This window comes from Gopherus flavomarginatus, chromosome 21, assembly GCF_025201925.1.
Source record: "Gopherus flavomarginatus isolate rGopFla2 chromosome 21, rGopFla2.mat.asm, whole genome shotgun sequence".
Classification (NCBI taxonomy): Eukaryota; Metazoa; Chordata; order Testudines; family Testudinidae; genus Gopherus; species Gopherus flavomarginatus.
In genome coordinates this window covers 17,795,039-17,821,067 of record NC_066637.1, presented here as the reverse complement: position 1 = coordinate 17,821,067, position 26,029 = coordinate 17,795,039, and the positions used below count along the sequence as shown (strand labels likewise).

General features: G+C 54.5%; 1 protein-coding gene across 2 annotated transcripts; it reads left to right on the top strand.

The window, feature by feature from the left end:
- The first annotated feature begins 1,275 nt into the window (after nucleotides 1-1,275).
- LOC127038567 (chloride channel protein ClC-Kb-like) lies at nucleotides 1,276-25,980 on the top strand. 2 transcript variants are annotated; one of them, XR_007770689.1, is made up of 21 exons: nucleotides 1,276-1,353; nucleotides 2,921-3,020; nucleotides 6,990-7,160; nucleotides 8,862-8,990; nucleotides 11,139-11,267; nucleotides 12,258-12,397; nucleotides 14,415-14,492; nucleotides 14,684-14,762; nucleotides 16,554-16,679; nucleotides 18,627-18,711; nucleotides 19,127-19,228; nucleotides 19,730-19,814; nucleotides 20,338-20,511; nucleotides 21,116-21,185; nucleotides 21,568-21,678; nucleotides 22,032-22,245; nucleotides 22,642-22,775; nucleotides 23,256-23,348; nucleotides 24,125-24,208; nucleotides 25,374-25,460; nucleotides 25,646-25,980. XR_007770689.1 is itself a non-coding variant. In XM_050931220.1 (21 exons), the coding sequence occupies exons 3-21, from the start codon at nucleotides 7,037-7,039 to the stop codon at nucleotides 25,691-25,693; spliced, it is 2,100 nt and encodes a 699-aa protein (XP_050787177.1). In that variant the 5' UTR covers nucleotides 1,276-1,353; nucleotides 2,921-3,020; nucleotides 6,990-7,036; the 3' UTR covers nucleotides 25,694-25,980. The 2 variants fall into 2 exon arrangements, 1 of the variants encoding a protein (XP_050787177.1); XM_050931220.1 differs by having other exon boundaries at nucleotides 23,256-23,356.
- The last annotated feature ends 49 nt before the right edge of the window (nucleotides 25,981-26,029 follow it).

Below are 26,029 nucleotides of genomic sequence, written 5' to 3'. Positions count from 1 at the left end.
CCCTCAGGAACCCGCTCCCCTCTGGCCAGAATGAAGGGGGGCGGTTGCGAATCCATGAGGAAAGACATGGTGACTGAGACATGGACAGGGGAAGAGCCATGAGCTGGATTCCTAGTGTGCTTTGGGATGACAGCACAGGTGGATTTCCTTTCCCTGAGGTAGACAGGTTAAGGTAGAATTATAAGAAGTTATAACTTGGACTCCAGAGCAAACTCAAAGCATTTTGTAATGCATGAGTGAAGCCTCACAACTCACGAGGTGGATTAGTATTGTGGGGAAACTGAGGCACAGAGTGGTTCGGGCCAATATGTTCGAAAAGAGTCATTGATTTCTGGCTGAGTTTTGGGACCCTGAATTGAGACACTGAAGGCCTGACGTTCACAGGCGCTGAGCCCCTGCGGTGAGCAGACACTGACTACAGCAGTGACTCCCCTGCCTTTTCATTGCTCCAAGTCAGTTCTTTAATACACCTCGAACGCTGCTGCTAAAGAGACAAGAACAAAGCAAAAACCTCCCTGAGAACTGAGCTGAACTCAGGGGGGAGCTGAGCTGTGTCTCTGTGGCAGAACTGCTATTGCATGGCTATCTGTCACATTAGCGTCGCTGAATATATCCGGATTCTTGCCTCCCGGCAGATCCCCTATTGTCAGTCATCCTAGTTACATTGGAAGAAACCCCACCGGAGCCAGAGTCAGGACTTTTCGATGACCTTGCTTCAGTGGGGGATCGGGACGGGAGGCAAGGGGCCACATTACCAAGAGTTTTCCCTGGGCTCTTCCTAGCTAGAGCTGGGGGGAAATTATTTTCCCATCTCATAAGAACTTTTGAGATGCCCAAAAAATTTCCAATCCCAAAGTGGGATGAAAAAATTCATCTTGAAAATTTTCTCAAACTAAAAATCTGAAACAACAACAACAAAAAATGGAATCAGGTCACTTTCACCTGAAAACACTAAAGTTTGAAAATGGAAAACACCTCCTCCCCCCAAAGTGTTTGAAATGGGAAATTCGTCGACATCGGCCCTTTCCCGGGAACATTTTGGTTTCGATGAAGCGATTGTTTAGAGATGGAAAACCGTATCGTCAAAAAATTCCTGCGCTCCAGGCACTAGTGGGACGAACCCTCCCTGTCTACTCCCGCTGACTCCAGCCCAGGTGGTTCCGGTTGACTTGTCAAGGACATTTTGAATAGCGACTGTAAATCTTTCCTGTGTTGTTAGGGATAACTGCCTGGGTGGGGCGGGGAGGAGGGACAGCGACTGGTGCAGTGGTACCGGGCCAGTGCAAGGGCAGAGGCTGGGAGGCAGATTCTTGCAGAACTCTGGAGGCAGCAGCTGTCCTGAGACGCACACAGGTGAGTCCTGCAGTGCTCTGAGCAGGGGGCCTTTTTTTTTTTTGCAGCAGAGAGAGAGAGGTTGGTCTGCTGTACAGGGACCTGGCCCTGAGAGACCTGGGTTCTACTCCCGCCATGAACTTCCTCTCTGACCCCAGGCCAGTGCTTTAAGGACAGAATTTCAAAGGTTTTTAGGCACCCAGAGATGCAGCTCGATATCTAGTGGGGTTTACAAAGCACAAAACCTTCTAAGTGCATTTGAAAATCTCACTAGGTGCCTAAATGCCTCTGAAAATCTGCCTTTAGTATGTGTGTGCCTCAGTGCCCCACCTGTACAGTGGGGATAACAGCACAGCTGGACCTCGCTGAAGGGCTGGGAGGAGAAATAGGTTAGACATTGTGAGGTGCAGCCTCAGATACTATGGTGATGAAACTACATAAATACCACAGGTAGAGTGGGAACCTCTCTGTATGCTGCTAGCCCTGCCCTGGGTCTGACCCCTTCTTTTCATCTACACCCCCCAATCTCCCCCTTTTCTGAATGTAAGCTGGGATCAGTGCTTTGCTGTATTTTTTTCTGAGCCCCCAGCCCGTGTTCTCTCTAAAACAATCCTCCTCCCTCTCCCCCCTGAGAGGATTCCTCTTTTACAGGCTAAACGTCCATACCCTTCATTTAATCACCAGCCCTTTCTTATCTTAATCACCTGGCCTCTGTTTGTAAACAAAATGCTGGCCCCCTGTCCCAGAGGCACCTCTCCTCTCCACTAATTCTGTGCTGTAGTTAAGAGCTCCACCTGGGAGCTTGCACACCTCCTATATGAAACTCAGGGGGCTTCTGCCCTCCCCTTCCCCCCCACAATGGGCACCCTTGCATCTACCCCGGAGCTGGGGTGAGATGCCCAGCTGCCAGATACATGCCCGTGCTAGGTCTGATCGAGCTAGCATGCTAAAACATAGAAATAGTGGTGGGAGAGGTGGGATGAGTATGAGCACATCTGAACCCCATAGGCCTGTATTCGGGGCAGCCAGTCCCTCCTGCTGCTTGGACTGCCGTGCTTACATTGGCTCAGTCAGCGCAGGGCTGTCGCCTTGGTCTGGGACTCGCCCTACTAGCTCCAGGGCAGACATGCTCTGAGTCTGTGGTTTCAATCCCACAGTGGTGACGCTGTCTGTCAGATAGTAGCCTAGGGGCCAGCTCCGCAGCTGGTGCAAACTGACACAGCCCCAGGGACTTCAATGGAGTGGCATCAGTTTACACCTGCTGAGAATCTCAGCCCCTTTCCTCTGTGCCACCCATGCTGGGTGGAGACGCTGGCAGCTGAGGGCTCCTTTGCCGCTGTAGCCATCGGCCCTGTTAGTTAGTTATTCCAGGAAGCTGGGAGGAAATCTGATTTTCTGTGGTTCGTTCTCTGTAGACTCCCTTCCTCTCTGTGGAGCAAAACTGAGGTTCCTCAGCACATTAGTGAGCAATGCAAGTCAGAGAGGCTTTGGGCTGGATTCTGGCCCGGGCCTGGGGGCTCTACTCCAGTGGGTGGCATGAAGCAGCTGGAAAAATGGCATTACTGGCTACCTGGCAATTCTTCCCCAGCTTGAATGGGGCCAGATTGTGCCTAGTCAGCAACCCAGCTCTGCTTTTGAAGGTGCCGCCTTCTATGTGAGGATCTCGGCTTTCATTAAAACAAACAACAGTAAGTCTCTAGCTGTCTTGGATGTGAAGAAAACCTTGAAAGGTGAAGTGAGTATTATCAGTGCAGTGATGTCTGAGTCTGCAGAGAGCCTGAAGCAATAGCCCTGAGAGGGGCAAATTGCCCCATGAATTTCAGGGGGTGTTAACATGGGTGCCCAATAATAAAGCAGCAAAAACTTACAACAAACTGGGTCATGGCTGTGCCCAGAATCTGGGCCAACAAAGCTGGCAGGCAACCACTTTTGCCTCTGTCCTGCCCAGAAAGGAGCACAGCCCATATCAGTGCCAAATCTAGGCCTCTGAACATCTGCTGAATCAGTGAAATGCTCACGGCAGAATGCAGGGAAGCTGTTTTGAGTTCCTGGGATGGAATCCCATTCCTGCATCTCCAAGGGCCACCAGCTGGTCCCCCGCAACTCCTATGCAGGACTGACTTGGAGAAGATGGCAGTGCTGAAAGCAGGCACCCGTAGGGCTCCCTGTTCTTTTCATGGACAGGTATCTGTCACGGAGTCACCGGGCGATGCTCTGGAACTCCTCCCCACCAAGCCAGGCAGGACTTTGGGGAGCCTCCTCTCCCTTGGAGCAGACTCGTTCAGGGCAAGAAGCTCACACGTCTTCACCTCCTGGGTCTCTCCTTGGAGCATTCAGCATCCTCTGCCCCTCCGTGCGCTTCCCACAGCGAGTCCACCCCAGCGGGGTCCTGGGGAAGCCACTGGGTCCTGCACCCCCACTTTGCAGTCAGACGTGACTCTCAGCCAGCCAGTAAAACAGAGGTTTATTCGATGACAGGAACAGGATCTAAAACAGAGCTTGTAGATACAGCGAACCGGACCCCTCGGCTGGGTCCATTCTGGGGGGCAGTGAGCCAGACCCCCAGGTCTGCCTTCCACCCTTGACCCCAGCCAGCTCCAGACTAACAACCCCTCCCAGCCCCTCCTCTCTCCTCAGCCCCTTTCCCGGGCCAGGAGGTCACCTGATCCCTTTGTCTCCAACACCTTCAGCTGGCACCTTTGCAGAGGAGGGGCCCAGGCCATCAGTTGCTAGGAGACAGAGTGCCAGGCATTTAGGTGCACTGGCCCTTTGCTCTGCCAGATACTTAAGAACTGCCATGGGGACACTGAGGCACCAACACAGTATTCAGAGCAAACATTAAGAACATTCCCAGTTCGTCACAGTATCATCTGTCTTTGGTGCAGTCTGCTGGTTCCTTGCCCCGGCCCATCCAAGAAAGACTCATCTTTAGGGTACGAATGGGCAATGGGCAAATCATGAAAAGTGCAGAGGTCCAGATCAGCATGGAAAAGCTCGGGGAGAGAGGGCCGGGTTCGGAGAGGAGTCTGTGCCGGTGTAACTTACATGGTGAAAGGGCTGGAAGACATTCACTTCCCCACGTTGGACTCTCTTAGACTGTCCACGTGGTCTGGCCCAGTGAGATCCCCTGTCACAAGGCTTGTGATCACAGCCCCTTGGGAAAAGATGTTTCTTCTCCATGAAAAATTTTGACAAAGCTGCAAAATGTTTCACTTTTTTCTGTCAAAACAAATTTCCTCGTAGAAACTGAAACCTGAAAAAAACGTTCATTTTTCAGCAACTCCAAACTCTGAAAATTTTATTTTTTTGTTGTTGCAGGAAACAAAAAAAAAATCAGATTTCAGTTTTTTGGCAAAAGTATTTGATGAACACAGAAGCTTTTGCTGAAAAATTCCCATTTGGTCACAAAGTCAGTTGACACCGACCACGTTGCATCAAAATGTTTTTTCTGTTGGCTCTAGCTAGACTCCTCTCTACTTCTTCCCATTCCCGCTCTGATCCCCGTTCCCATGCCCATCAGAGCCCCTATCCAACCACCACCCTGCTAACCACGAAGCCCCCTTTCCTCCTCACTACTGGCTCTCCCAGCCCACTCCTGCAGCCACTGCCCCTGCTTTCAAGCCTGGGGCCCGGCAGGAGTGAAGGGCCTGGCTGCTGGGTTGCAGCATGGCACACGCTGTACATTTCCCCCCCACCACACCGAGGCTTCATTGTTAGTGCACCCTTGTTGGTGCAAGTCCTTGCAGGTGTGGATTCTGTGCTGTGAAACTACAGGGGCTGAATTCTCAGGGATGGCTTGAGTGGTCTGAATTAGGTGAACCCAGTTTGGCTGATACAAGAGCCAGGCCCTCCTGGAACGCAGCCCGAAACAGGATGGTTTCTAGCCAGGTACTTCTGTCCCTGTCATAAAGGATCATTAAGGGCTGGATTCTGCCAGCCCTGCTCACATTTATCACGACCTTACATCGTGTCTATTTCGGGGGGGGGGGGGCTCTGTGTGAGTGGGGGGCAGGGGATGGGCAGGATCCAGCCCTAAATGCCTTTTGGTTTCATTTGATCTTAGACCATAGACCCCCCCTTGGGCATGGCAGGGCTACCCGGCTGGCTCAGAGGGAAGAGCCCTTCCTCCTGACACATCAGTGACACTTATTGTTTTGATGCTCCTGCTCACCTGCATCCTGGGACAGTGGGCAGGAAAGGGGTAGAGGTTTGGCTCCAGCCTCCATCCCCAGGTGGTCCGGGCAGCTGAGCCAGGGGCGGGATGCCTGGAGGGAATCGTGTCTCTTTGCCACGGGGCCTCTCCTGGGATCCAAACCTAGCTGTGAGCTGAGCGTGAGTTGTCTGATAACCTCCTGTCCTACACTTGACCTTCTTGGCCTCCCGTGAACAACACGTGGATGCCCTGAGGCCTCACGGGCCTGGTGCGCGCGGGGGAGAATTTATTCCTTGTTGTTGGGTCTCACTCCATTAGCAGCTCAAGGTCACCCACTCAGTCAACACATTAATCACCCGCTCACTCCAGCTGGATGCCAAACATCAGCTATTATTAGCACAGTGCGGCTTTACCTGGTGCAGGATCTTTCCTATAAACTGCGCAGCAGAGCTAAATCACCCCTCGCTCTCCAGCAAGATTGTAGACCAGACACTCACCCCTGGGCATTAGGCCACCCCAAGGAGGACCGAAGTCCCACTGACTTTGTCTCAAGAGCTCCAGGCAGGGCCAATGCCGTCTTCAGGCGTGATACGAAAGAAGGGGGTGAGTCAGTGAGTTGGCAGCCATACAGGGAGTCTGTTCTGGATTCTGGGAGGGCCAGAGGAGAAGCTTTCACCACAACAGAGGCAAGACAGATGGAGGAGGGGAGAGGGGACTAGGCAAGCTTGGGGAGCAGGGAGGGGAGGGGAGCGACCAGGGCTCAGTGTCCCAGGTGTTAGTGAACGGATTTGCAGCCATGTAACATCAAATCCCAGCCTAGGGTCCATGAGGAGGCTGTTTCTGACCCAGCAAAGAAGTACCCCACGGCTGGGTTGTTGGGGAAGCAGCAGCTGGTGGGAGGTAGGTGTCCCCACCACACATGCAGTCCAGGACAGCTGAGCCTGTCATTTGCCAAAGCTGTATGGTTGCCAGGGCCGCCCAGAGGAGGGGCAAGTTGCCCCAGGCCCCGGGCCCTGCAGGGGCCCCGCAAGCCGCTTTGGGTTTTCGGCAGCACAACGGCGGCGGGCCCTTCACTTGCTCCTGGTCTTTGGCAGTGGGTCCTTCAGTGCAGCAGAAGACTCGGAGCTAGTGAAGGACCCGCCGCTGAAGTGCTGCCGAAGCCTCAGAGCGCCGCCCGATGAGTACAAACACCGCAAGCGGCAGGGGGGAAAAAAAAGCTGCAATCGGTGGCACTTAGGCTGCTCTACCACTGTGGATTTGTTCTTTGGCTGCATTCGGTGGCAAGTCCTTCCCTCCAAGAGGGACCTGCTGCTGAATTGCCGCAGAAGACCTGCCCCTGCCCAAGCCCCCTGAATCTTCTGGGAGGCCCTGATGGTCGCTGCTAGTGAAATGGTCCCTGGTTAGCGCTGTCCTTTGTAACATGGGCCTCTCTGTAGCCCAGAACCCCCTACGGTGAGGCAGCCCGGAACCGCCTCTTACCAGCAAGGTGCTCCCATTTGCACAGGGACCAGCAGTGACCTGCTACTCCTGGCCCGGAGCCATCGCTGGCCCATGGCGACGGCAGGGTCCTGGAGGGTGCGGAGGGAGCACCATGCTGCCCAGGAGGAGGCGGAGAGGATTCTAGTGCTAGAAGAAAGCTGGAGGCCCTGGCCCAGAACACGCAGGACAATCCGAGGTAAGAGCCGAAATGGATGGAAATGTTCCTACCCCAGCAGGGGTGGCAGAGCTGTCGAAGGCCTTCTGGGTCATCTAATCCAAATGGTGAGTAAGCAGCATTCTCCCCTGCCAGTGGGCCCTCAAGTGTGACACCTACTCCCCTTTGGGGTGGGGCCACAGGCACCTTCCCGGCTGGAGCATTGCAGTTCCTAACCCCCCACCCCCACTCTACAGTGTGTCGTTGTTAATAACAGGAGGACTTGTGGCACCTTAGAGACTAACCAATTTATTTGAGCATCAGCTTTCGTGGGCTACGGCCCACTTCATCGGATGCATAGAAGGGAACATATAGTGAGGAGAGAGAGACACATACAGAGAACCTGAAAAGGTGGGAGTTGCCCAACCAACTCTAGAAGGCTAATTAATTAAGATGAACTGTTTTCAGCAGGAGATAAAAAAAAAACTTTTGTCGTGATCATCAAGATGGCCCATTTAGGACAGTTTGACAAGAAACTGTGAGGATACTTAACATGGGGGAAATAGATTCAATGTGTGTAATTTCTCAGCCATGTTAAATATCCTCAGGGCTTCTTGTCAAACTGTCTGAAATGGGCCATCTTGATGATCACTGCAAAAGTTTTTTTTTTTCTCCTGCTGACAACAGTTCATCTTAATTAATTAGCCTCTTAGAGTTGGTTGGGCAACTCCCACCTTTTCAGGTTCTCTGTATGTGTATATATCTCCTCACTATGCATCCGATGAAGTGGGCTGTAGCCCACGAAAGCTTATGCTCAAATAAATGTGTTAGTCTCTAAGGGGCCACAAGGACTCCTGTCCTTTTTGTGGATACTGACTAACATGGCTGCTGCTCTGAAACCTGCTGTTAATAAAGCCAGGCCCCAGCAGGCCGGTGGCCCTTTCTCTGCTACGCTTGATCTAATAACCCCTGCTCCACACTCTGTACTTGTCTAGGGGCTTGTGCACGTCACCCTGCTCTGTCTGTCTATGTTATTCCGTGGCTGCTCCTACAGCGAAGCCATTGGGCTTGGATTTCAAGTGGCTGCCCCCGCATACTGCACCGGGTTTGATCCACCACGGCTGCAGGTCAGCTGGATTTAATAACATCCAGCTGGTTTGTCTAAGGTTCCCCTTCGGTCTGTCCTGCCTTTCCCCTGACATTTGCCTGCATAGAGAGCTGCGGAAGAACAAAACCCAGCTGATGGGTTAGTAGCTGGTCTGAAAAGGAATCTCGGAATGAACTCGTGGACTATTTCAGCCTTAACGAAGCTGCCCCCCCAGGGGAACTTTGTTTCCTGGTTGATAACCGAGCTGGTTAAAAAGTGTCTTTGTGCTTCTCCCATCCTCCGGGAACCTGTTCCTCCTAGTGCAGAACAAATGATCACTTTCTGCTTCAGTGCCAGACCCTGCGCTACTGACCGGCTCTGCTCACTTTCCTCCTGTGAGTGATGTGCAACCTGTGTCTACAAGGGGGCTGAAAAGAGCGACCCCCCCCCAAATCGTTCTCCTGGTGCCTGGGCCCTGATCTGGGGCCAGTGTTTTTACTGGGTTAGCCACAGTCCCTCTGCAAAAGGAACGAGTTGCCGTGCAACAATCAAACTCATGCCCTGTGGGGTGTAGCTGACCCTCCTTGTAACTTGTGATTTACCTGGCCCCAGCAGAGTGTGTCTGACTCGCCCTGTCCCACTGGTGCCCCCTGCAGGCTGCCTGGAGTGTGTGAAGCGCCAGCTGTTCCGTGTCGGTGATGACTGGTACTTCCTCTTTTTCCTGGGGGTGATAATGGCATTGATCAGTTTCGCTATGGATTTCACGGTCTCCAGGGTATCGAACGGTAACTATTGGCCAGTTGTGATCGCTTTCTCTCAGCTGAATACTATGAAGCACCCCAGACTCTACAGTGAGTAGGGCAGAATGATTATCCGCCTGGGGAAACTGAGGCAGGTAGAGGGGCTGTGACTTGCCCAGTGCCACAGGAGGAGGTAGGATCAGAGATGGGATTAGTACTCAGGTGCTCCTGGCCAGGCCTTGGCTTGCAATGTTCCACTGGATGCCTCTCCTGAATGCCCCATAATCCTTGCAGCCAAAGCTGCTCAGTGGGAATTTTCTGGACATGGAGTGAATTCCCTCTGTGCTGCTCCTGGCCTCTGCCTACTCAGCACGTAGGAGCCCCAAGGCAATGGCCTGTCCTGGGTGTGCATGGGGTGTTTTACAAGACTCTACTGCAGCATCACTTGAGAGGAAGCTCCCGGCCTGGCTGGTCTCTGTGGGGTTCATTGCCTGTGCCATGGGGATGCTGGACCATGGGGATGATGGCAGAATTCAGTGCAGGGTATCACTGGCTGAACAAACAGCATAAGCTTAGGGAAAGGAGTTGGGTGGGTAGGGCACTGAACTAGGAATCAAGAGCATCAGGTTCTATTCCTGCCACTGACTCTCTGCATAACCCTGGGCAAGTTACCCCCTCCCTCCCCTCCACTGCATGGGAACAGCAACACCCCCCCGCACCCTCCCCACTGGGGTCTGTGGCTGGAAAGCAGTCGAGAATTGCCCTGTTCCATCGGACGGATTTGCAGCCGTACCCTAGCAGCCCACTGACGGGTAAATACACAAAGCCAGAGTCCAGGCCCAGAGGGAAAACTTAGGTTACATTGACACCTAGTGGAGTTTGCATTAGATCAGGCAGCATCCTGGGAGCTCCTCTGTGTATCTCTGTTAATTACTGTCACGCCCAGAGTGCGCTCAGGATGATCCACTCCAGGTGGGCACAGAAATCTAAAAGAGGCTTTTCTCCTCCCCAAGGAATCCATTCCAGGTGGAGACAGAAATCCACTTTGTTCTCGTTCTTCCACGTGAAGAAAGGGACAGAGAGTGGGAGAGGGATCCCAGACTGAATTTCTGTGCCCGTCTGGAGCAGATTCCAGCAACGCTGGCTGTGCAACTGATGGCACGAACCAACTCCAGGTGTCGCGACGACCTGCTTACTTCAGCTGCCTGTTCAGAGCAGCCCCTGTCTGTTTTCTGGAAGGCAGCAGCTGGGCAGAGCGCTGAGGAAAGAGGGATTTGGGTTTCAGATAGGAGAGTGGAATGTGGTCCCAAGAAAGGGCAATAGAAAGAGGGTTCAGATGAAGGATGCCTCGTGTATACGACTTATTTCCACAGACCCTCTCAGGCCACTGACATTGATTTTAACAGGAAAAGCTTAGAGCACGTCAGCCAGCCGAACCCATCATAGAGACTGTTCCCACCCCACCCTTTGCTGGTCCTTCTTCCCCTCCCCCTCGATTGTCCTATCACAACCCACCCCAGTTTGTTTTGATGTCATGTTTTTTATGTAGGGTAATGTTGCAGGGAACGCAGAGTTGGAGGCTGTGTTGAATGAAAGGCAGGAAGAGCATTCAGAGAATCAAAGAGTTAGACACTGTGTAATAAACCCGTGGAACTCACTGCCATAGGGTATTAGTGGTGCAAACAACTTAGTAAGATTCACTATTGCACTGGAAACATATAAATTAGAATGGAATCTGAAGTTTACACTAGCTGGGGTAAAAAAAACCAAGCACTGCCAATCCTCATGCTTCTGGGCATAGGAAGATTGTCAGATGGGGGTCAGGAAGAATCTTCCCATCTTACTCCAAGGGCTGTTATTGTACAATTAGATGTTTGAATGGGATTAACATCTTCCCTTGGCCACTGAGCACTGTTGGAGAGAGTGAACTGGAATAGCTGGACCAATGATCTGTTATGGTGCGGCAGGAGATGGAATCCCAGAATAGATGGGCCATTGGGGGTATGAACTAGAATGGTGGGAAGTTGGAATAGTTGAACCGTCGCTCTGTTCTGATCTGTCGTATGTGGGCTATCAGAACAGATGCACAACTGAACTGTTGTGTTGCGGAGGGAGGCAGGATATTGCACTCGCTAGGCCACTGGTCCATTTTGCTGTATCACTTCCTTCGTCTCTGCTGTACTCGTTTTCTAGCACACAAGTGGCTTTACCAAGAGCTCGGGGATCACTTACTGCTGAAGTACCTGTCCTGGACTATGTACCCGATTGCCCTGTCCGCCTTCTCCACTGGCTTCTCTCAGAGTATCACTCCACACTCAGGAGGTGAGTCTGACATGCTCAGACACGAGGCTCATAGGTCACAGAGGAGGCATCTTATGAATAAGAATCATCCCTTTGTCCCATAGCTCCTTACAAGCCTGGTGTCTCTTCTGGAGTCAAGCCCCAGGCTATTGACTACCCAACCTGATATCAAGTGCTTCAGGGGTGGCTCTTCTGTTGCACCACGGGCTCATGCTGACCAACATCATGATGGGGACAGTGCAGTCCAGTGGGCAGTAGATGCAATGGTTCTTCCATTTTGGGTGGGAGGGTCTTCAGAATGAAATCTTCTGAGAGCTAAGCAGTGGGGGGTTGGGGTGATGGTTTGGGAGATGGTCCATCAGAAGGTCTGTCTCCTAGAGAGTGGCCTGCAGAGTGAAGAAAGCTGGGGACAGATGTGCACATCACAAAAATCCCATGGCAGTCAGTACTAAGTGGGTCCCTTGTTGGCCATCACAGCAGACAGGTCAAGGACTGGAAGGACCTGGAGAGAGAACTCCCCTCTCGTGCCCCAGGTCAGATGCATTGAAGGGCATTGGCCGGGTTGTGCATGGGAAGTTTGTGCTACCACTTTCCACATTGTATGGGCTCGGTGGATAAACAGAGGACTTCTGTCTCCAGGGCTGACCACAGGGAACCTTTCACTGGCTCTCAATGTCAAGTGTGCACAAAGGTCTTTGCCCTATAGCAAGCAACAGATGGGTTTTTTTTTTTATCCCTGGAACTCAACAAATGTGGAAGACACCTTGGGTAGAAGCAGAGCATCTCTCTGCTTTTGGATGATCTAGTGGCATCTGGTTTGAATTGCAAGTACCGAACTCAGAATACACACCCTTGGCCTTGTTGATACTGGGTTCCTGGTTGGAGACTCAGTGGAATCCCAGAACTGGAGATCCAGTCATTGCTACCAAATGCCTTCACCTCCGTTAACTCTTGGCTCACCAAGTGGTTTGCTGGCATTCTGGTGTGGCCTACTTTTTTGTGTTTCTCCAGGCTCTGGCATCCCGGAGCTCAAGACCATTCTCACCGGAGTCATGCTGGAGGAGTACCTGGCCATTAAAAACTTTGGAGCCAAAGTGGTGGGGCTGACCTGCACCCTCGCGTGTGGGAGCACTATATTCCTCGGCAAAGTCGTAAGTGTCCCCTGCTCGGTCTCGTGGCTGAATGAGGCTGAGGAGACAATTTGGTTGCTGGTTCCGCTTGAGGGACCAGGCTGGTGTAGGCCATTGGGGATAGTATAGGAAGTACAGAAAGGAGAGCCCCATGCTCCCTACAAGGGACCCTTCCAAATCTTGGGAGGGAGATGAAGTCAAAAGGTGCTGGGGTGTCCCAAGCAGGGCTAGCTCCACAGCTGGTGCAAATCAATTTACATCAGTGGGATGATGCTGATATATACCAGCTGGGAATCTGACCCTGATTCAGGGCACCCGAGTGATCTTTAGCTGTCTGGTATCTGAGGGCGAGTTTCAGTCAGGTTGCGTCAACAGATTCCAAGTCCAGCGAGAGATGGGAATCTCCAGATACATATGCAAAGAACCCGAGGGCTGTTCTGGGTCTGAGAACGGGGTGTCTGTAACATGCTTGAGACAAACTGTGAATGTTCTTAATGTTTTCTCTGAATACTGTGTTGGTGCCTCAGTGTCCCCTATGCAGTTCTTCAGTATCTAGGTGGTGTAAGTATAAGGGTGTATGATTGCTGCAGAGCAAGGGGCCAGTGCACCTAAATGCCTGGCACTCTGTCTCCTAGCAACTGATGGCCTGGGCCCCTTCTCTGAAAAGGTGCCAGCTGAAGATGTTGGAGACAAAGAGGTCAGGTGGCCTCCTGGCCCGGGAAAGGAACTCAGCAGAGAGGGAGGGGCTGGAGGGGGTTGTCAGTCTGGAACTGGCTGGGGATGAGGAGTGAAGTGCAGATGTGGGTGTCTGGCTCACTGCCCCCCAGAACGGACCTGGCGGAAGTGTCCCATTCACTGTACCTACAAGTTCTGTTTTAGACCGTATTCCTGTCATCGAATAAATCTCTGTGTTACTGGCTGGCTGAGAGTCACGTCTGACTGAAAAGTGGGGGTGCAGGACCCTGTGGCTTCTCCAGGACCCCGCTGGGGCGGGCTCGCTGTGGGAAGCGCACGGAGGGGCAGAGGATGCTGAATGCTCCAAGGAGAGACCCAGGAGGTGAAGCCGTGTGAGCTTCTTGCCCTGCAGATAGTCTGCTCCAAGGGAGAGGAGGCTCCCCAAAGTCCTGCCTGGCTTTGTGAGGAGCAGTTCCAGAGTATTGCCCAGGGACTCCATGACAGTGCTCAAGAGCCTCTCCTCTCTGAGCGGCAAACAAACGGAGATTGAAACTGTCCAGTGGCTGAGCAGCAATGACGGACGGGTGAGAATTAGCTCATATCAGAGTGGGGCAGTGGCACTTAAGGTTGAGACCAGCTTGCTGTTTAACAGCTGATTTTTCCAAGTGACCTAAAATCTGCCTGTTTACTTGGGTTGACCTGAAAATTGCTGTACCTGGGGGTTTGGCTAGTGGTCCAGATCTGAGGTCAGCAGAGCAAGGATTGAGATACAGCCCCCACATCTCCCCCTAGGAAATGGAAGGAAAATGATCAACTATAAGCTTTAGAAACTCGAATGATGTTTTGCTACTGGCTGCATGAGACCTCCAGCATGTCTCCTAAACTGAAATCCCCTGTAACACAAGTTTTCTTTCCACACATTAAAGACAATGGTGCCGTCTAGTGGCTGGAATGCACAGAGGCGAGTGCTTCTCCGTCAGCTCAAGCAGCCGAAGTCTGTGCCCTTTGGGCCGGAAGGAGCAGGGTTCTAAACCTGGTTCCTCGGGTAACTGCCCGTTGTTGGCAGATGTGAACTGAACGCTGATCTGTGCGGCAGTAGGGGGATTGGATAGGTCATTGCTGCAGGAGGTAATCTCTTGAGACCATCTGATCTCATGGGCTTTCCAGCCCGTGTTCTCATCCCAAGCAATTCAGGTGACCAGCTGGGGCCAGATCCACACCTTGTGCTGTCATTGCACCGATGTCAGCAGGTTACACCTCGCTCAGCTGGGCTGTGGCGTTTCTCTCCAAGGAAGCCACTGCTCTTTAGTGAGTCTCTGCTCTTCATGCAAACCACTGAACACCCAACCCCTCCTCTCTCCAGGGCCCCTTTGTGCACCTCTCCAGCATGATCGCAGCGTATTTAGGAAAGATCCGAACGTCTGTCGTTGGGGAGTATGAGGTAAGGTGGCGAATGGGGTGGCCGCCTGCTGGTGAGAGGAGAGGGGACTCGGTGGGTGGGGTCAGACACCCCGATCCCTTCTCCCCAGGGTTGCCCTTATCGACTGGTCCCCGCTGGCAGCATAGTGGGGCTCCCTGCAAGTGCTAGAGTCTTAGGCAAACCACCCTGCTCTGCATGTGTCTCCGTTCCAGAACAAGAGCAAGCAGATGGAGATGCTGGTGGCAGCCGCTGCTGTTGGAGTCGCGACTGTCTTCGGGGCTCCTATTAGCGGTAAGAGTGCAACTGGCCCAGCCTGGGGGGCAGCAGAGGTGGGGACCATGTCACATGCTGGTGGAGTATGTGGTGCCTCCCCCTGCCAGCTGGGTCACAGAGCAGAGGTTCCTAAACTTTTCTTATTGTGTTCTACTCCCCGCTGGAGCTACCCCCACCTGCCCCCGGACTCCCTGCCGGAGCTACCACCAGCATCCTGCTTCCCCTTCCCCTTCTCATCACTGATACTTTGTGTGTTCTTCTTAACACCACCTGTCTTTAGCCACACTGTTACAAACAGAGATAGTTACAGTGTGATGTATACAACTGAACCCTCCAACCCCCCCCCCCCCAAGTTCTGAGCTCAGTTAGACTGGACTGTTGCTGGGCAACTGAACCCACGCTGCATGGTGATTGGAGGGGGGGGGGCTCTATACATCAGTGTCACTGTGTATCTGTGTCCTCGGTGGTACATCTTGAAATAAATGACCTACCGTGTTTTATATAACAAATTGGCACCGAGTATTAAAGCTCCTGTGTACCCCCAGGGGTATGCAGACCACCATTTGAGAACCCCTGACATAGAGAATAACAGCCTTCTATTGGTGCTAGCTAATAGAGGATCTCACATGGTCAAATTCTGTTCTTTGGGGCTGAAAACCTTGTCTTGCCAAACAATACAACAGCCTTCGCTCCAACTGGCTCTGCTCTGCCCCCTCTGTTCCCATTTGTGCTCCTTACCCCCACCCCACCTTGCCAATTTCCCTCCTACCTTTCCTATAAAGCTAGCACTTTTGGACCCAGCAGGGAGGTAGGAATTCACCTCCTGTTGTCTTCACACCCTTTCTGCTATTGTTCAATGAATAGCAATTGAGCCTGTTACCGCGGCACCTGGCGGAAGCTGGGCGCACAGACAGGCATTGGGATGTCTGCCCTGAACTGCGTATGGGAATACCCAGAAGAGAGCTCCCAGGAAGGTGAGAGGTCCCCTAAGATAGGTGGCAAAACCATGATGACCCTACCTGGAAAACCAGGGTTAGGGTTTTATGAGTTAGGGTTTCTATGCGTATTAGCTTCTGTGAAACCCCTTTTAAAATTCAACAGGACAAATGCTAATGTGGGTCCTTTGAGGAGAAAAGCTCAGAACTGAGCTCTCCAGCAGCAGTAGGTGGAAACAATGTCCCCGCTGGAATTTCTATCACTAGATGCCGGGTGGATTTGGAGCTATCCCAGGGCCTGCTCCAGAGGCCTCTGATGTCAATGGAACGACTCCCCATGGAGCTTTAAATCAAGCCCATCTTGCATTGCTGTGTCTCCAGTGCTGTGTTTTCCCCCTACGCTGACAGCAGCTATGTATTGCTCAGCCTAAGGCACTTTATGACAAAGAAAGAACAAACATAAAGTCTCCAAGGGTCAGCCTGCACAGGGCCTTGCTCTGTAACATCAGCACTGAGCTGTGAAATTGGCAGTGGCCTCACAGCAGCAGGTTGGGGGACTCTTCTGCACTTGAAAGATCAGCATCTCCTCTCCGTCATGTAACACTGTCGTTTGTGGTGCTGGAGGTGGAGGAGTCTAAGTGGTCTCTTTGTGAATAGCCCAGACTACTGGTGTGAGGATCTGGGCCCTTGTTGCTGTACGTTTTCCCCAGGGCATTTAACAAGCGCTTGAGAGTTTGCCAGGAGATGAGGCACAAGCACCTGGCTCATTCTGGGTCTGCTCTGGCATCCAGCTCCCCCAGGGCCTGCTCAGATGCCTATGGCGAGTTCTCGCCTCTCATTTGCCCCCCTAGTAACCTGAGACCTCTTTCCCCAGGGGTCCTGTTCAGCATTGAGGTGATGTCATCCCACTTTGCAGTCAGGGACTATTGGAGGGGCTTCTTCTCTGCCACCTGTGGAGCCTTCATGTTCCGCCTGCTCGCTGTCTTCAACAGTGAACAAGGTACACGGACCAGCACTAGCTGAGTGATTGGAGAGGGGCACAAGGAGTGGTGGGATAGCCCATGAGTGAAGAGAAGGTCAAACCACACATGGGTATCTGTGTGCAAAGCTGGGCTGCCCCATCACTGAAATATCCCTCCTCCAGTCCTACCGCTGTGTTTTGGGAACCTATGAGATAAGAAGCATCTGGCTGGGTCAGAACTTGGAGGTGAGACCTTGGCTGCGAGGTTGCATCAGGAGCCACAGATACTTAGTGCAGAGTTATTCTGCTGATTCACACTGGCAATCAGATCGGGTGGATCATATTAGTTCCAGCTCTGCAATATCTAAGGGACAAGGGTCCTTTTTAAAATGGAAGGAGCAAGGGGAAGGGACCGTAGAGAACTCATAAGGACAAACCTGATATTCTGGCTCAAATTCATCTCAGCTAGTTACATTCTATCTTACTATATACCTCCTGCACTTTGCATACAGTATTCTCTTCCTACCCAAAAGTGGGGTGTGTGTGTGTATGCTTTTGTCACATGCTGTTAAACAACTACTGTGCCCAACCCCAGAAGTAGCTGCATTTTAATGGTGGTGGAAAGATTCCTTTGTAAAGCAGTCTGTAGTTGGCAGAGTGCTTGCTGTCCTTCAGGATGAAAGGTGCTCTGTTCAGGCAGAATGGCATTTCTTTTTTTAAACAAAACCCTGGACCAGAAAAGAATTCATCTTTCCCCTGACTGAGGTCAGAACAATCCAGCAAAAGACACTGGTCTTTGAAAGCAGACTGGCAGGCTCTAGGCTGAGTTTTGGTCCCATATCCTGCTAAGATCAGCTCGTTAATAGCGCATGATGCATCTTTTATGTTCTGGATGCGGCTGACAGAACCACGGTCTGGTCCCCGGCGGTGCAATTTCAGACATGGCCCTGCTTGAAAACAGTTGATAAAGCCACCTGCCGTGCTGGCCCAAAGCATTCCAGGCAGACCAAATGAGGCTCATATTGCAGCAGTGAAACTGAAATGACTCTGCCAGCCTAGGATCTAACGGCTGTTTGTTCGCAACATAAAAGCACCAGCCATTTGGCACGACTGGCTGCCGTCGGTGTCACCACAGGTCAGGGCTGAGCTGCATCGGCAGAGCCATGTCTGTGGACTGAAACAGGGGGCTGAGATGGGGGAGCTGCAGGTCACGACTGAGGTGCCTGGGAAGAGGAGTGTGTGGCAGACTGCAGAGCCCCAGATGTGTTTCTGTCTCCTGCAGTTTTGTGAGCATCAAACGTCACCTCATTTCTCCCCTTGCCTTTAAACCGTCAAAGAAAAGGTCAGAGTCTGAGTCACACCGAAATGATCGGGGGGGGGATGGGGAAGTGCTGGGCGCTGTAGCATGTCTTGGGAGCCTGTGAGATGCCAGCTCCACATGGAAATCCAAAGCCGCCAGCCAGGCTAACCCCCAACACTGCAGGCTGGCTTGGGCGGATGCCTTAACGGTAGAGCCGTGCTCTGAGAACCCATCCATGGGCTGGTGGCATCCCCCCGACATGTGGCTGGGAATCATCTTCCACTGGTGGGGCGGGCTCTTCCAGGCTGTGGGTCAGCAGGTACCGTTCTTTGCTGCACAGGTGGGGATGTAAATATCATGTCACCACGGAGGCTGGGCTCTGGTTTGCCCTCATCCCAGCACCACTCGGGCCAGTCCGCTGGCACAGTCCGGCTGCTGCCGCCGCTGACGGAATCTGTGATATACACTCAGCTCCCTATTGGCTGATCTGGGGCACCAGAACAGGGGGGGCCAGTGGCTCGGGGGGAAGGGGCAAGGCAGGGATGGGGTCACGGTCCGGACGCCTATGGCCCCCCCACTTTTAGGGTACTTCCACTGCTCCCGTGGCTAATGCTAATAGAACTGGAGGGTGCATGTTGAATTGGCCTGGGGTGTCCGTGGTCATGACTTCTGACTCTTTCTCCCAGAAACCATCACTGCTCTATTTAAGACCAGTTTTAAGATTGATTTCCCATTTGATCTCCCAGAGACCTTCTTCTTCATGGTGCTCGGGTAAGAGCAGGTCCAGTCTGGTCTGTTTTTTCTTTTGTTCGGTGCAGAGGTGTCACTTTCCAAGGAAGGGGGGACAGCCCAGTGGAGAGCTTGCTGCCCTGGGGCCTGGCAAACAGCCGCTGTGGGCAAGTTACTGAGGCAACACTCTGCCATCTGTACAACGGACATGCTAGCAGAGCCTTACCACACCGGGGGTGTGAGGATGAAACCTATTAGGAGCTGGGAGGTGCTGTAGATAAAGTCACTAGCCAAACCTGGGAATTGCTACATTCATGGTCTCTTTATGCTACGGCATGAATATGTCTGACGATGAAATCACCACGTGCGCAGACCTCCGGCTGTCTTGGAGGACGCAGGCTGCTCTTGGGGGAGAAGTGGGGGGTAATTCCTGTTTTTCGTTCTCTTATCTCGGCAGGGGGATCTGTGGGATTCTAAGCTGTGCGTATCTCTTCTGTCAGCGCTGGCTCCTGGGATACGTCCGGAGGAACATGATCACCGCCAAGCTGCTGGCTACAGAGTAGGTATTCTGGAGGGAGGGACGCTCTCAGGAGTGGGGGCTGTTCCCAAAGCGCAGCAGGACTTGTCGTCTTGTCCCTCCAGCCTCCACACCCTCCGTGCTGCGCTGGATGTCATCTCCCACCTGATCCGTCATGGTTCCTTGGCTCAGTCCCCAAGAGGCACTGACACCTGCCTGCCTATTAGTTCCCTCCTAACCAACCATTGGCAGCGAAGGCTCCATGTTGGAGTGTCCTTGGCATGCTCGGCTTCTGCGCTGCCCACAAGGGGATGGTTTGTCTCCTCCTCCTCCTCTGCTGCAGGAGGGAAAGGAAACCTCCCTCCTGCTCCAGAACCTTTGCTGGCTTTTCACCCTAGGGGAGAATTCATGGGCCCATTGCAACTTGGCAACCCAGCCTGTGTGACCTGCCGTCTCCCTGCCCCTCCCTTTCCCCTGTCCTTCAAAGAGCCGCATTCCAGGGTCACCGTGTAATGTTACATGCCACTGATCTGCCTTTTTCAGCAAGCCCATTTATTCCTCCCTGGTGGCCCTCCTGCTCGCCTCCATCACATTCCCTCCCAGCCTGGGGCACTTCATGGCATCCAGGGTAAGTACTGGCCTATCTCGGGATCCCCTTGCCTGTTCTCTGACCAGTGGGGATCTAAGCACTCACTCCAGGTTGGAGAGCAGAGCCCTTTCCCAACCAGCTCTGAAAGTCGGGCCACACTGTGGAGAGACAAACTCCCCGCTTCCTGGGGTCTAGCTTTACTAACAAAGTAAACTGTTATCTTCTCACTAAAGTCCAGCTCCAACCTTCTCCTCAGGCTTGGCTGCACCTATGGTTCCTCTCTTCAGACTCCTCAGCCCACACCCTACGTCCTCTCTGCCTCCCACCCAAGATCCCTCTGGCAGGGCAGCAGTCCCCTGAAGCCTGTATTTTCCCTCAGTCTGGTCTTCCAGGCTTAATACAGCTGGTAGGTGTAGCAGGCTGGGCCCATCTATGGAGCTACTCCTGATTTACACCAGTGCTGGTGACAGGAGAGTCAGACTGTGTCTGAACACGATAGTGATTCACAGCATCTCCTCCTCCTGTGCAGGGAAGTGCTTAGACCTGTCTCCTCCTTTCCCAGCTCAGCATGAAGGAGCACCTCACCTCCCTCTTTGACAACCAGACGTGGGGCCTTCTGTCCCAGAACGCATCGCTGGCCAGGCCTCCTCAAGTTGATCCTGAAAACCTGTGGATTGAGTGGTGGGAGCCCAGCATCACCATCTATGGCAGCCTGGTGCTCTTCCTGGTGATGAAGGTATCGGCCCCGTCGAGGTCTCCGTGAGATTGGGTACCATGGGTCTGATTCTACAGGAACCTCAGTGCTCTGAGGAGTCAGGAGCCCCTTGCTGGATCACCCCCTAGGTTCAGGGAGAGCCAAGAACGTGCAGCCTCATGGAGCAGAGATGGGAGAGGAAAGTCAAGGACCCAGTGGAGTCTGATAGGGGATACAAGATGGCAGCACCTCTGCGTAACCAGAGGGCTCCAAGGTTGTGCCGTGTGCACTGGATGGAGGGGAAGTGTTCCCTCTCTGTGTCTTCTGGCAAGGACTTGAGGGCCAGAAGAACCAGATCTCCCATGTAATGTCTGGCTAGGTCAGCTGAGACCAGCTCAGCACAGCTCCTCCTAGCCAGTCCAGAGGAAGGCTTCCTTTTGGGTCCTCTGGCAGAGCTGTCACCTCTGGGCGATGAGGGTCTGGTAATGTGCCGGGTGTATGCACGGAGCAGAGCCTGCTGCTGGATGGAGGACTCTGCAAACTGCTTTGGTGGCTGGACCTCCCCCACACCATCGCAGGCTAGGGATGGCTGGAGTGGGTGCACGTGGGTGGATCTCACTCGCTCCTGCTCTCTCGTTCATTCAAGTTCTGGATGCTGATCTTGGCCACCACCATGCCGATGCCAGCTGGGTACTTCATGCCGCTCTTTGTATACGGTGAGACCGCTTCGCCCTGCCTTTGCACCCATTTCTGATTGGCCCCTTTGATTGTCCTTATTACCATAACGGGGAATAAGGGCTGCCCATTGGATCAGCCCTTTGTCGCTCAGAGCTCAGAGTAGGCTGCCGGGATCTCTCGACATGCAGAGCGCTTGCTCTGCAGAAGGGTCGTGGAGAAAGGGGAAAACAGCGAGTGCTTAGACCAGCAAGATCCACCCCTGGCTCCTGGGAACTTTGGTTCCTGCTCCAGTGGCACGTACACTCGACAAGTTCTGGGCATTTGTGCTTCTGACCCAGAGGGGCCCACTAGGGGGTGGGAATGTGAGTCGCTGACCTTTAGATCAGAGTGGCCGGATTCCAGCGGTGAACGTTTTTCCAGGTGCTGCAATCGGGCGTTTGGTGGGGGAAGTGGTCGCCTTTCTCTTCCCCCATGGTATCCAGTCGGAGGGCGTAGTTAACACCATCACTCCGGGAGGCTACGCGCTGGCCGGTAAGTCTCTAGCACGTGATCTCAACTCAGGAGTGTGGCTACAGGCTTCGAATAATGAATGAGGCTGCCACGGTAGGTACCTTTGCAGGGTGGCTCCAGAATTTAGTGTATCACCCCATGTTTCTGGGGTGGTCTCCAGGATCCTTGTGTCTTCCCCCATTCCTTTCCCTTTCCGAGGCCCTGGTGTGCTGCGAGCTGGACACAGCTCCGCTCCACCATGGCTTGAATGGCATGACAGCCAGCGAGAATGATGCAGGAGGATGTGGGAGCTGGACACAAGCACCCTGGCAGACCCACCCCTCCTGCCCCGGGTGCTGGGCAAGTAATTGCCCTTTGTATTGTCCTCCTGTTAGGGGCAGCAGCGTTTTCGGGCTCGGTCACACACACCCTGTCCACTGCCCTGCTGGCCTTTGAAGTGACCGGGCAGATCGCCCATATCTTGCCCGTCATCCTGGCTGTGCTGGTTGCCAATGCTATAGCCCAGAAGTTCCAGCCCTCCTTCTACGACGGCACCATCATCGTGAAGAAACTGCCCTATCTGCCCCGGATCAGGAGCCGACACATCGGGTGAGCCCCTGGGGAGATGCTGCTGCCACCTGCTGCCCCTCCTAGGGGCGTCTCCACTGGCCTGGCGCTGGGTTGGCGCTGGTGCAAGAGGGGCAGGTTAGGCAGCCAGCTAGAACCGGAGGGGATGCAGCCCCACACCACCGCTGCTGGGTAGCGAATGCAGCACCTGGCACAGGGACAGAGCTGAGGCAGAAGAGGGGCCCTAGTGTACCGTGGGTTAACAGATCAACCACAGGGTCCTCAACTCCCACGGCGATCCCAGCATCAGTCTTTGGTTCCTGGCTCTGGCTTACCCCAGCCCCCCCGGTGGTCATGTTGTCCAGAGGCCTCAGTGCTGGGTCAGAGGAGAGCGCTCTCCCCTTTGCCCTGGCTGACCCTCGGCCCTTCCACCCCCAGCTCCTACAGCGTGACCACTCGCCAGTTCATGAACACTCACTTTGCAGTCCTGGCCAAGGGCGCCAGCTTTGAAGAGGTCCTCAGGGTCATGACCTCTACCGATGACCTGGAGTACCCCATTGTGGAGAGCACAGGTACCGTGCCACACCGCGCCCGGAGACGGGGCCACAGGTCCTGCTGGCCGTTCCACTTCCCTCTGTCCCCCAGGTCCATGGCCATCTCTGTTTCTCCTTCCCTCTCCTCGCCCCTCTCCCTTTCACCCGGAGCTGGGCCCTGCTGCCCTGGGCAGTGAGAGACAGACCTGCTTCCTAGTCTGGAAGGGATGGAGCACCTGGAGCGGTTCCCTTTATTGATGTGGCTGGCGTTTCTCCTTGCTACTGGCCCCGGGCCAGAAGGGTGGGAGCGAGCTGGTGACATGAGCAGCTTTACCTTGGCAGAGGAGCATCCGTGGCTTAACAGAGCCCGTGGCATGGAGCTGCCTCCCTGGATGCAGCCCCCATGGTGGGCAGAGATGTGCCATCAGCCTGGGCCCAGGACCATGAAGTGCTCAACCGGTGCCAGGGATCTGAGCTACCCTTCCAGCTCCTCCCATCTCCTATCTCCTTCCCCCCTAGAGTCCTTGATGCTGGTGGGCATGGTGCAAAGAACTGAGCTGGTCAGGTATCTCCAGACCCACGATGAAGCCAAGCCATCCCCCCAAGAGCCAGGTGAGAAGGTAGGTTCAGAGCACTCATCCCCCTGCTGCGCATACGGCCCCGGGAGAGCCCCTCCAGCCAGCAGCTCTTAGCACGGAGAGGATGTGGGTGCTGGGGAACCAGGGTCCGGCCAGACCTGGGAGGGAACTGGGGAGATCCCTGGGCTAGAGGCTGCAGGTCGTCCCCTCTGTCCAGTCAGCCCCACCTTAGAGCCTCTTCCCTTCTCATCGCTTCAGCCCATGAGCGATGGGAGAGGCTCTTCAGTCCCGGCAGCCCGGGCTGAATTGTTCAGTGCGGTCCATAAGAGCGCTTGCTCCAGTCTAGCAAGGGCAGGGCAGGTGGTCACCATGGGTCAGTCCCAGTTTCCTTCCGAGACTATTGGATGGCTCCATGTCGCACCTATGGCCCTCCCGGAGCTGTATCTCCTTGGAGAGCCCCTTCTGCAATGGGGGGTTCAGTGCCTCAGGTTGCGATGTGCTGACACCGAGGCCACATCCCCAGAGACGCCAGCCCAGGCAAGAGGCTTGCGGGGGTGTTCGACCCTACCCCAATATCACCACTGTTGTCCTGCTGAGACCATGCCCACTGCTGAGGCTCCACACTCTTAAAGGGGCAGCACCTGGCAATCCGTAAGGTATCCGACCGCAAAGGCACTTCACCAAGTCCTGTCCCCGTGGGAGGCAGGGTGTGGGTGGGACATGCCCCCAAGAGCGCTCTACGAAAGTGGTGCCACTGCCATGGCCTCTTCCGGCCTGTCAGTGCCCATCTCCCGCTGTCTTCCCCGACAGCCTCGCTCCAGCGGGATGCTGGGGGACGACTGCGCCATCGAGCCAATAACTCTCCAGCTGTCACCTTGGACATCTCTGCACCAGGTAACTGGGCAGGAAGAGGGCCTGGGAGGAAGGGCTCTGGGGAGATGCCAGGCTTGGCAGGAGAGATGGGGCTAACAAGGATCAGACTGATTGCTGGGAGCCGCCTGCCTTGCCCGAACCTGCTGAGCAGAGGTGGCAGCTGACAAACCATTCAGGGGTGCCAAAGGCTATCGAAATACAGCCCCAGGCCATGTTTGTGCCTGCCAGGGTCGCCTGGGGGGGGGGGAGAAGTGGGGCAATTTGCCCTAGGCCCTGCAGGGGCCCCCACGAGAATTTTTCGGGGGCCCTGGAGCGGGGTCCTTCACTCACTCTGGGGGCCCCGGAAAACTCTCATGGGGCCCGGGCCCCCGGAGCTTCTTCCACTCCAGGTCTTCGGCAGCAGGGGGTCCATCTGCCAAATTACCCCCGAAGTGGGACCTGCCATTGAAGTACTGGGTCCCGTTTCGGTGGTAATTCGGTGGCAGGGGGCCCCGCCATGGGTCTTTGGGGCACTTCGGCGGTGTGTCCCGGAGCGGAAGGATCCCCCACCGCCGAATTACCACTGAAGCGGGGCCCACCTGCCGCCAAAGACCCCAGGCCCCCTGAATCCTCTGGGTGGCCCTGGTGCCTGCCCTCTACCTGTCCGCCTGCTGTCAGGCCTTTGTACTAGTCCTGTCTAACCAAGAGCATCTGTTCAGGCTGAGATGAGCACCGGCCATGTGCTAAGACCTGGTGCATTGGTTGCTTGGAGAGCTTGTCTGTTTCATGTGCAGATGATTGTCCATGTGAGCTTGGGTCACCACAGCATGAATGTGGTATAAAGACCCACCCAGAGAGACAGGAAGGCTCTGGGCCAGATGCCAACATGTCCCCCCCCCACTGTTACAAGGTGCTGATTCCTGCTGGGATTTGTTTTATTACATGGGCTCCGTGTCCTCTGCAGGGCTGCTCCCTGCACTGTTGTCAACGGAGGCGGTTGGATGCCCTGAACTCGCCTGGGGCGGGTACACAAGGATGCAATAGGGGAAGCCCAGGGCCCTGCTACCTTGGGCAGCTCCAGGCTTGTGTGGGCCCTGCCAGCTCCATATGAAGAGGGAACCATCGGGTGCAGGGGGGCAGGAGGACTCTGCCGAGAACTGGACGGCGCTGCCCTGCCATGTCACACTGGCCGCTCCTTCCCTTCCAGGCTCACAACCTGTTTGAACTGCTGAACCTGCAGCGTGTCTTCGTCACGTCCTTGGGGAGGGTCGTCGGGGCCGTCTCTCGGAGCGAGGTAGGGGCTGGGGCCAGCCGGGACTCAGGGCTGGGGGAGAGCTGCCTGCGGGGGATGGCCAGAGGCTCCAGGACCCATCCTGGGCGTTGAGGAGGTGACTGAATGGCTATCGAGTCCCCAGGGCGGGGAGGAGCAAGGAGCCAGGCGGGGACACGGCCTTGCCCACCTGCCGCTTTCTCTTCCAGATGAAGAAGGCGATTGAAGACCTGGCAAATCCTAAGACGTTGAAGTGAGCGATTCGGAGCCTGGGAGAGCAGCCCCTTCCCCCTCCTGCACAGTGGAGCGTGGGACAGGGGAGCTCGCTGGGCCCCTGAGATCTCAGCAGCAGGGGGGCGGTGCTGGCAGGTGTCTCCCCACTTATTTTTTGTAAATGGAAATGGATTTGAAAGCTCCCCCACTCTTCCTGCTCCCCCCACAAGAGGCCACGGTTGTGAGAGCAGGGGCGACACCTGGACCTCTCTGGCACAGGGACCCTGCCAGCCGCTGGCAGCCCTCGCCCACCCTGGAGACACAATAGCACAGAGCTACCCAGGGACAAACACCTTGGCCCACACACTGTCAGCGCAGAG

Coding starts and splice junctions, on each gene's coding strand:
- LOC127038567 (XM_050931220.1), top strand. CDS start 7,037: ATGGCGACGGCAGGGTCCTGGAGGGTGCGGAGGGAGCACCATGCTGCC. Junction 14,763..16,553: donor CTTCGGGGCTCCTATTAGCG/GTAAGAGTGCAA, acceptor CTCTTTCCCCAG/GGGTCCTGTTCAGCATTGAG. Junction 20,512..21,115: donor TGCTCTTCCTGGTGATGAAG/GTATCGGCCCCG, acceptor CGTTCATTCAAG/TTCTGGATGCTGATCTTGGC.